Source organism: Rattus rattus, chromosome X, assembly GCF_011064425.1.
Source record: "Rattus rattus isolate New Zealand chromosome X, Rrattus_CSIRO_v1, whole genome shotgun sequence".
Lineage (NCBI taxonomy): Eukaryota > Metazoa > Chordata > Mammalia > Rodentia > Muridae > Rattus > Rattus rattus.
The window spans coordinates 113,055,334-113,065,090 of record NC_046172.1 but is presented as its reverse complement, the minus strand read 5'-3'; the positions used below and the strand labels follow the sequence as shown (position 1 = coordinate 113,065,090).

The 9,757-nt window shown below is 44.7% G+C and overlaps 1 protein-coding gene across 1 annotated transcript; it reads right to left on the bottom strand.

Moving 5' to 3' along the window:
* Window positions 1–2,675: 2,675 nt before the first annotated feature.
* LOC116888869 (immunoglobulin superfamily member 1-like) lies at window positions 2,676–8,343 on the bottom strand. The gene is given in 12 exon segments (XM_032890130.1): window positions 2,676–3,090; window positions 3,240–3,363; window positions 3,703–3,978; window positions 4,109–4,396; window positions 4,593–4,880; window positions 5,059–5,310; window positions 5,313–5,345; window positions 6,087–6,374; window positions 6,957–7,235; window positions 7,450–7,740; window positions 8,125–8,157; window positions 8,255–8,343. Coding segments are annotated over 12 exon segments (2,322 nt in total). The 5' UTR covers window positions 8,289–8,343; the 3' UTR covers window positions 2,676–2,954.
* Between the last annotated feature and the right edge of the window lie 1,414 nt (window positions 8,344–9,757).

Here is a 9,757-nt window from a genome sequence, read left to right as displayed (position 1 = left end):
GTGATGCTCTACTTGAGTCTGGCAGAACTGAAATAGACATAAAACTCTGCCGTATCTGGAGGCTAGATAATTGGGAACTGCTAGCATAAACATATTTCTGAATGGATGATTGAGCACTGATACCACTGTTGATGGAGATTGATTGGACTTGGACTTCTCCCATTTTCCAAACTTTGAAGGAGTGTTTTGTGGATTTAGTCTGAGTTACGACTTGAGTCAGAGTTAGGACCAGTAAGCACGAAAGGGATACACACAGTCAGAAAGTCCATGCACCAAGTGGAAATTCTCAAACTGTCTCATGTTGGGATGAGCTCCCTTTGGGTGGGGCTAGAATAGATTGCATGTCTACACATCAGCGTGGCTATAGAGAAGAGATCCTGTATGAGCCTATCTTCATACCTCTGGGATGCTGGAGACAAAAGTGTAGGAACTCAGTGATCAACAGGGATTTGCATCTATTTTCTCCAACTCTGCAGAGGCATTTGGGTTTTCTTTTTAGAAAGATAAATTCTCCTGTAAAGGTTCATTCCCTAATTGAGATTCCACTTCCCAGAAATTACCTGATGCTGGTGATGATTAGAGGCCAGCCAGGGGTAAAGGGACTGATTCCCATGGCAACCAGGTTGAAAAAAAAATAACAAAAGAAAACAGACCACAAGGAGAATTGTCAGAAACAAGCTACATTGCCATTATAAGTAGATATTTAATTCATTGAGATAGTTGTTACACCTTCTGCATTATAAATAGATATTTAATTCATTGACATAGCTTTGACAGGGAGTAGCAGAGTTAAATTCCAGAGCGAATCTTTGTCTTTTAAGTATCTCACAGTTAACTGACAAGTATTCTCTCCCTTCTAATACTTGCAGAACTGAGTTCTCTGAGTCAAAGAATAGTGTGTATGAGTGTTTTAGGAAAGCCAACTGAGAGTCCAGTGTCACAATATTTCTCACAGTTTGTTTCTCAGACTTTTTCCTGATGGCACGTGAGCACCTCTCTTTGAACCTTGGTGACACAGGAGACCCCAGGCTCAATGTGTACATTTCACAAGAGTCTGGCATGTTTGTCTTTTTCAGGTCCTGCTTTTCAAATGTGGAGCCTATTCTAACTTTCAGTCCCTGGGTCTCTCAAATATTTTCCTCTGTTTCTCTGTTTCTCTGTTTCTCTCTCTCTCTCTCTCTCTCTCTCTCTCTCTCTCTCCCTCCCCTCCCCTCTCTCTCCCTCTCTCTCTCTCTCTCTCTCTCTCTCTCTCTCTCTCTCTCTCTCTCTCTCTCTCTCTCTCATTTGATTGTACAGTTGGAACAATCAAATGATCCCTTGATAACTTGCACAGCTCTGTCACTAACCTTGACAACAAATACTTTGAAACACCCAAAGAACAGAAAACATAACTGGGTACCATCAAAGGACTTTTTTATCCTAAAACCAAGGACTGAGGACTGGCCTATTTCCAGTGTTCAAAAGGCACCGCTAGACTGAGGGTTAAGGATGTAGAGTTTGAGGGCAGAGAGTAATGTTCAGCACAAAGCAACAATTAGGTTTGGCTGGATTCAAATGTAAAAGCACTTTTCAAATGCAATTTTTAGAAACACTATAAGAAATTAGTATAAGCAACTAATAGAATCTCATCAAATGGAAATCAGAGTGGGACTTTGTACTTCTACATTCCACAGAGCTTAATACAAATTAGCCTATAATACACAGCGTGTTTCATTCTTCAGGATTAAGGGAAATGGGATGCATTCTTTTTCATTAACTTCTAGGATAGATAAGCTTCCTAATGTAAGGAAATAAGAGTTACTTTATAAACTTTATTGTACCCCAGGTTAAATAATTCACTGTGTGCTCAACCCTTGTATATTGTTCTATGGAACAGTATTTGTTATTTCACAGTACTGGGAGGCAAGGAACTTTAGGGTTTCTTTAGGGTTCTTTTCGTGTGTGAAGGGCTCATAACCTCCTGTAGGACCCAGAGTTCAATTCTTCTGAGGTCTTAAACAAGGTTCAAGGAAGTAGGTAATCCCCCACCCCATCAAACATGTCTAATATATGTTAAATTCCCATCCATGAAGCAAAGTGGGTTTTGATGCAGGAAAAGGATCAACCACTAAAAGTAAGAGACAATTCCAATTTGAGTCCTAGGAATGGACATTCAAAGATCCCCTGATAAACACCAAACCTGATAACTGCTTGCTTACTTCCAGCAATTGCACTACTAGAGATCAGACCTTTGGAGAGACTGAACTTTCTTTACAGGGAATGAAATATCAATTTGTATTAATTATTCACAATTATTATTGTGGTTGCTGATAAGTGTCACAAGACATACTTGGCCAGTTTAAAAGTTCTATATAGGGCCAGACCTCTATATAAGAGTTCTTATATATATGGGCCTACAAGTAACAGAGTAAAAAAATAGTGTGTCTTCAATGTTTGTTCTCCTCATGTTTAACTTGAACAGAACCTTGTCATTCAGGGACAGGATGAAAGGGCAGAAGGGCATCATGTTCAGTGTCCATAACTTAAACTAAACGGTGAACTGCTATTTGGAAATCCTCCTGCCCTCCTCCTGCACCCAATCCTTGAACTGCTTTCTGTACTAAGCTTCCTTTTTTCATTTCTGCTAGTGTAGTGCAAAATAGAACAAACAAAAATAAAAGACCACTACCATGGTCTGGTTTGCAGTTAAATAGTGAATAGTCTCTTTATTCAGAAGAAGACATTTTAAACAGAATCGCATGCACCAGTAAATCAGTATGGTGAGGAGTTAGAGAGATAAAGGAAACAGCTTGACCTGGTAGAGCTTGTCACTCCCAGAACCCTCTTGACCCAACTCAGGCAGTTAGAGGTCAAGAAGCAGTAAATGCTGCGGAATTCCAGGGTAAACAAGTGGGATTCTCAGGTCTCTGCAGGTAAAAGACAGAAGAGGAAAGCTCTTGTAAAGGAGAGGGTAATTATATTGGGACTGTTTGTTCCACTGAGACACCCTGCAAAGCAGATGAAGGAGAATTGGTGGTAGTGCCGGGTTCTCCATCTTGGTTACACTCTTCAAGGACTATGGTCTGGTCTCTCCCATCTGTCTCAGATCCCCTGTACAAAGAAAAAGATACAAAACTAATGGGAAAGGGTCTTGATAACAAATCGTAGAGCAGGACTCAGAGGCCAGAAAAGTAACTGGATCATGGCTTTTCCAGCAGCACTCCATTTCTGGAACTGAGCTGAGCTGAGTGAGTATTTACCTAGTCCGAAGTCGAGGCCACTTCTTCCACTCTATGGCTAGCACTATCCCCAAGGCTACCACAACCACCACAATCAGGGTACTTCGGACAATGTTACCCACAGTGCACTCTTGAGCAACAGGCCCTGTGGTATATCAAAAAATCAGAATTGTAGCTTCGCACATCAGTGTTTCTCTAAATATTAGGTTGTCCTCTCGCTCTTGCCTCCCCAGAGCCGCATGCAAGCCATGCATTGAGCTGTGGAAGAAATGACCAGTCAAGGTGCAAGGGGAATAGGCTGGGTCACTCAGTACCTCTAAGTGAACACGACGTCTGGTTTTTCTCCTCATAAGAGGTATGATATACTGAGGGCTCCAACTCCACACCCTTGCTGTCTCCTATTTTGCTTTATCTCTGTGGAGACTGTTCTTGAGCTCCCAGGAGCATGAAAACAGGAACGTTCCTGGAAGCATTACCCACTCACCTGCGGCTCCAACCAGCTCCAGGGAGTCGCTGGGCTCTGACCAGATGTCAGGGTAAGCCTGCAGCCGGTAGCTGCAACTGTAGTTTCCAATGCCTTTCCCTTCCATGTTGCCGATGACAAAATCTCCATCCTCTGAGAACTGTTGGGGGGCCTCTTCTCCATCGTGTTCTAGCATAAATTCAACTCCTGGCAGGGGTCCTCACTGAAGGGTGATATCCTTTCCTAGTTTGAACACAGTGCTGGGCCACGCTGACAGAGAGGGTTTAGGGGGCTTATCTGTAACCAAACCGAGAATACAGAGTTAAAAGAAGTGGCCTTAAAGTCCACCAATTCTTGTACTATTTGTAACCTCTAGAAGGCCTAAAAACTACAGAATCTAAAGGCTTTCTTGGGTTTCAGAACCTACCGGTCACCCAGATCTCTAGAGAGTTGCTGTGATTAGAAGCCACAAGGGGAGCAGAATCCAGATAATAAACACAGCTGTAAACACCAGAATCTTGATCCCTCACCACTGGCATCCAGAAGTCAGCTCTGTACCCACTTGGCCTCTGTTGTTCTATGGGGTGTTGTGTCCCCTCCTTCAACAGGACAAATGTCGAATCTGGCAGTTCTCCTTGACATTGAAAAGTCATGTTTTCTCCGGGGGCTACCATGGGACCAGGCTGGACTAACAGGCTGGGCTTAGGGAGTAAACCTACAAGAAATTAACTGCTGGTCAGAGGTCAGCCATTTTAAAGTTTATTCCTCCATGACCTCCCCTATTATCTCATAAATAAAGCGGCGAGACTACTGTTTGCCTCTATATGAGTTCTTAAAAAATATCTTCCATGAACCAGTGAATCTAATCATATGTACACTACAACACCCATTCCATGGTTTCATCCCCTTACCAGTGACTATGAGTTCCAGAGTGTTGCTAGGCTGTATCTTGATAGGGCTCATCCAGTCAGGGTGGTAACAGCAGCTATAACGTCCTATGCTAGCACCAGATATATTGATGATAGGGAATGCCCCTTCATTGCTAGTGGAACCCCAAAGCTGCATTGACGTGGCTTCTCCTTCTTTGTGCAGAATGTACCCAACTCCATGGACTGGTCCTTGGCACCATAGAGTAACATTCTGCCCCATGGTGACCACAGAACTAGGCTCAGCAGACAACCATGGTCTGGGGAATGTGTCTAGACAGAGAACAAAGATGGGTGAGATATGAGTATACAACCTTGCTAGCTGTCCACCATGATAAGTGCTTTGCTTTGAACCCCCTCCATAATTTGTCCTACAGTTTTAGGAGACATTAACCCCCACAGGCCCTGCTCAATTGACCATATCCCAGCCCCATGTTTTGTCTGTCCTTACCAGTCACCCAGATCATAAGGGGGGTACTAAGATATGAGCCCCTGTTGGACATGGTTGTCTCATAGTAGACACAGCTGTAGTTCCCAAAGTCCTCTGCTCCAACAGTGTGGAGGAGGAAGTCAACGGAGGTCCCCGAGGCACTCTGGAACTGTAAGGGAGCATGAGTACCCTCCTGTAAGAGGGCAAACCTCATGCCCTGGAAAATTCCTTGACAGCGCAGGGTCACATTCTTCCCAGGAAGCACCACAGGCCTGGCTGTGCCAGGAGAGTGGGTTTGGGGTAGAATTCTAAAATGAAAAAGATTATAATATAAGAGAAGACTGCTCCCCACACTTTGCAAATAGCTTTTATAATTTTGTTATAGGAGATGATATATGTTTATTGCAGAAAATTAGAAAATGCAATAAAAAACTAATGAAGAAAACATAATTTTACCAACTCAAATATAACTATTCCTTACCTAGTTTTCCTCTTATATTTTAACACACGACTATGTCCCTGAGCTGAGGGTATTTATGTAATTGAGACCCCAGTGCATGAAGGGATAAATCGTCTGATATGTTTATATTGTGAATCCTTTCCTATGACATTAAACACCCTTTGATATGATCATTTGTCATGGCTGTATAACATGTACCTGACATTTCAAGGTTTTTCTCCTATTCTCTGAGGGCTATCCAGCCACCAATCCCTGACAGCTCAGGAAAAGGCGGATATTCAACCCAAAGCTCAAGGCCAACCCTGAAAGGATTAGCTCCAAAAGGCAACTTGAGTTTTGTTCTTGGATTGAACACCCCTATCTTCCTCACCTCTTTCTTCAGAAGTGAATTACTGGCCTCCCCCACTCCCTTTTTTTTTTCTTGTGACGATAGTAACATGAGCAGCTGTCCTACATGGACAGTTTATTGCCATATGCCAAACACTGTCCTAAGAACATTCTCAGTGTCCTTCAGAGTGTCCTTTCCTCTTACTGGCAGTCCTTCCACTCTCTTGGGTCAGTATTCCCCCATGAAGACTTCCTCCCTAACCTGTCACAATAAGCTCCACGGGGTCGCTGGGCTCAGACCAGATGGAAAAGTCAGAATAGCGGCAGCTATAGTTTCCTCCATCACCAATGCCCACTGAGATGATCAGAAAGTGTGCTGTGCTGGTTCCCGGGTTCCCCCAGACCGGGTCACTGGATGCAATTTCATTGCCATCCTTGTAAAGAATAAAACTCATGTGTTCCCGGGAGGTGGAGCAATTGAAAGTCACTCTAGAACCAGGAGTGACCACGGGGCTAGCCCATGTCTTGAAGAAAGGCTTGGGGTACAGTTCTAGAAAAGAAAAAGAAAACATTACGAACTCAAATCAAAAAAATAAGAAGCAAATACAACAAACAATGGTTTTAGGAGGCAGTCTGATAGACGTGTTTCATTCAGACATATATGCATTGATGATTTTGTTTGTTCATTTGTTTGTTTTTAGAGGGATCCCTCACCCCTCTCCCTCATTGCCTCCAGAGAAATCCTCACTGTCACTGACCAGGCAGGGAGTATATTGAAAGACTAAACTTTCTTTGTGACTCATAGTTTGGAGCCTTAATTTGCCCATCGGGGTAAAAGAAGAAAATGGTAGCTGCTTCACCTCACTTCAAGATTCCCTCTATAATTAAAGGAGATAATCGATGGGAAAATAATCAGAAAATTAAATCACCCTCCACAAACTCAAGCTATTAATAACAATTATGCTATTAATATCGTGCAGCCAGAGGCCCTGGCACTCCCAGAGCCACGCCTGCCTGGCTCTAAGATTGGACACAGGCTCCTAGTACCAGCAGCAAAGTTTGTGGTGGACATAGGAGTGTCTATCACGAACTTTCCCGCCCCTCCTCCTCCACACACTCTCTTCAGCTCTACCTTTTATGACAAGCTCCAGGGGAGCACTGGGCTCAGACCACTTGAAGGGCTGCTTTTCAGTATGTGTGCGGCAGCTGTAGTTGCCCTCCTCTTTATCCTCCATTCTTTGAATTGTAAAGAAGGCTTCTCTCCCAACAGCACCGAGTTGCTGGACAGGTTCCTGCTCTCCCATCTTATACAGAGCAAACCCCAAGCCTTCCAGCCATCCTTTACATCGGATCTGCAGTTCCTGGCCCCGGATTGGAAGGGAAGCCGAAATGACAGGTTTGGGAAGGATGTCTAGAAAACAAAACGTGATGGCTAGGGAATCAAAAGTTTGGAAGTGCCGAGGATGGGACGCTCAGTTACTTTCTCTACAAGCAAACCGAAATGTATCCCTGAGTTCCTCAGTCTGTTTCCTCTTACTTTTTTCCTCACCCCCTCCCCCACCATCTACTCTCAGCAGCACAGGAGTTCCAGGGGCACTCCGGGAGGACCCTCAGCTTTCTCTTACCTGTCCCCACTAGTTCAAGTGCTTCACTGGGCTCCGACACAGCCATCTCCTCCCATGAATGGCAATGGTAACTCCCGGTGTGGCTTTGGGTCAGGGCGCCAAGGGGGAAGGCAGCCCGGACCTGCTCTGAGGCTGGGCGAGTTGCAATCCACCCAGTCCCGTCCTTTAGTAGCACAAACTCCTTAGTTGAGCCAGAAGGGCTTCTGCACCAGAGGGTTAAGTTCTTCCACGGGGCCTGAGGGAAGTTCGTCTCTGCCCACAGTTCAGGTTTAGGGGTTGGCATGATGATTTCTAGAAACAGCAAAGTTAATAAAGCCATTCTCTTGGTATTCCTCCTCCCTCCTTTCCTTTCTCTTAAAGCCCCTACCCCGATCACACGCCCCCTCCCCTTCAATCAGAAGCCTTTATTTCCTATCTTGCTTCTTTCTCTACGTTCTGGGGAAAGGGAGCTGCTGTCTCAGCTGAGCCTCACAAAAGTACAGGAGCCTGAAGGAAATTTTTACAGGCAGAAAGACAAAGTTGGAGACTGAACGTTGCCAGTAGCTTTAACAAGTGCCCCTTCCTGGCTGTCCTTCCCTCCCAACCAGTCACTCCCTGGGCACTGACACTGACACTCTGTAGTTATTTCGGATCTCCAGAGAGGAATGTCCCAGTCTGGAGCAGGAAAAAACTCACCAATCTCCTCTGTCAATGCCCCATTGCACAGCCCTGCAAAAGAAACCCTTGTCAGGTTCGGCTCCCTCCTCACCAAGACTGCCCCCGCCCCAGCCTGCTGCCCAGACCCCTGTTCCACCTTTGTACTCACCACAGCAAAGAAGAGCTATGAGTATGGAGAGCATGGCAACCCCTTGAGCTGTTCCCAACAACCAGGCTTCTCTAGTGAGACCAGAAAAAAAAAAAGATGAGAGGAGTTGCTGGGATTAGGGGGAGGGCGGAGAGAAGGGGGCGGCAATTTATGTCATTGGCTTATTCTCTACCCAATAGGGATTGGGTATGACCAGGATAATGGGACATAATCTTTTCTGACACTGATGACTTCTTCTTGAGGGCCTAGCTGCCTACAAACCCCTTGCACTGTGTGCCCCTCATGTCTGCCCCCCACCCCCAGTTTGTATTATATATTAGCTTTCCATGGCTCTTGATGAGGTTGCTGCTGCAAATGAGATGTCAGGTGGGAAAGTGCTTTTGTATCTCCAGTTCTCAGAACCCCTGAAGCTCAGCAGCTCCCGGCGGTTGCGTGTGGGGGTGGAAAGAGCAACCTTGAGTGTTTCTCAGTCATCAAGTTTAAGTTTGGAAGCAGTTGTCCCTGTAGTAGTGTTGGTCTTCAGACTGACCTGTCTCACCTGCCTTTGTTATGGAAGGGTTGCCTAGGTAGCCTTGATGAATTACCAGAAGACTGCCTGTCAGTCCTGAGCTAGCTTGTCAGAGAGCGGGTGATCCCTCCACTACATAGATTGTGACTACAAATCTGTAGCCCTGTTGCTGGGCTCTGCCTCCTGGACAATGAGGAGGTATAAAGCCGAAATTCAACTGACAATTTTGTTTGCCTTAGGAAACAGTGACTATCCTCAGCCTTTTTCTGGTCAGGAAAACAACCTTTCAAGTTGCTTTCTATGAAATCTAGATTCTGGTCTTATTCCTTGATGCTTGATTCTTGGAGTAGGATAATCCCACTAGGAGCTTAGCCTAAAGCATATGAAATTTAGGGCAGATCTAAGGGCAAAAAAAATTGACCTCCTGGAACACTGTTTGAAAACTCCAAGGATGTTTTTTTTCTCCCAGAAACCACTTGTTGCCCTGGCACACTATCTCTCAGATCCTATTGGAAAACACAGACACACGGAGTCACAGTGATCTTTCATTGTGTATTATCTTTCCCAGACACACAAAGGTGACAGACAGGTACATCCAGAAGCTGGGGGTGGAAGGAAGTAGGCAAAGTAAGATTTCTACTCAATTAAGAACGGTCATTTCTCTTTTCATTGCCAACTGGAATAACCTTAGAAAACCATGGGGATTAGGAAGAGAGATCAATGGTCCAAAGGATAATGTAAAGAAATGGCAGTAGGATCGTGTGGGCTGTATTTCCTGGCTAGAGGAAACAATCTGATCCTCTGACTCCATTTATTGTCTTATCAAATGCCTATCTAGCTTAAAACTCTACCCTAAGGGTGCTCTGCACAGACAGCAGGAATCAAGAGTAACAGAAAAACTTGTTTGTAAGGAACCTAGAATGGACTAAAATATTCCCTCTAGCCCTTGAATGTGAGGGGTAATGTTGAAAAAATAGGATTGGAATAGCTAACAA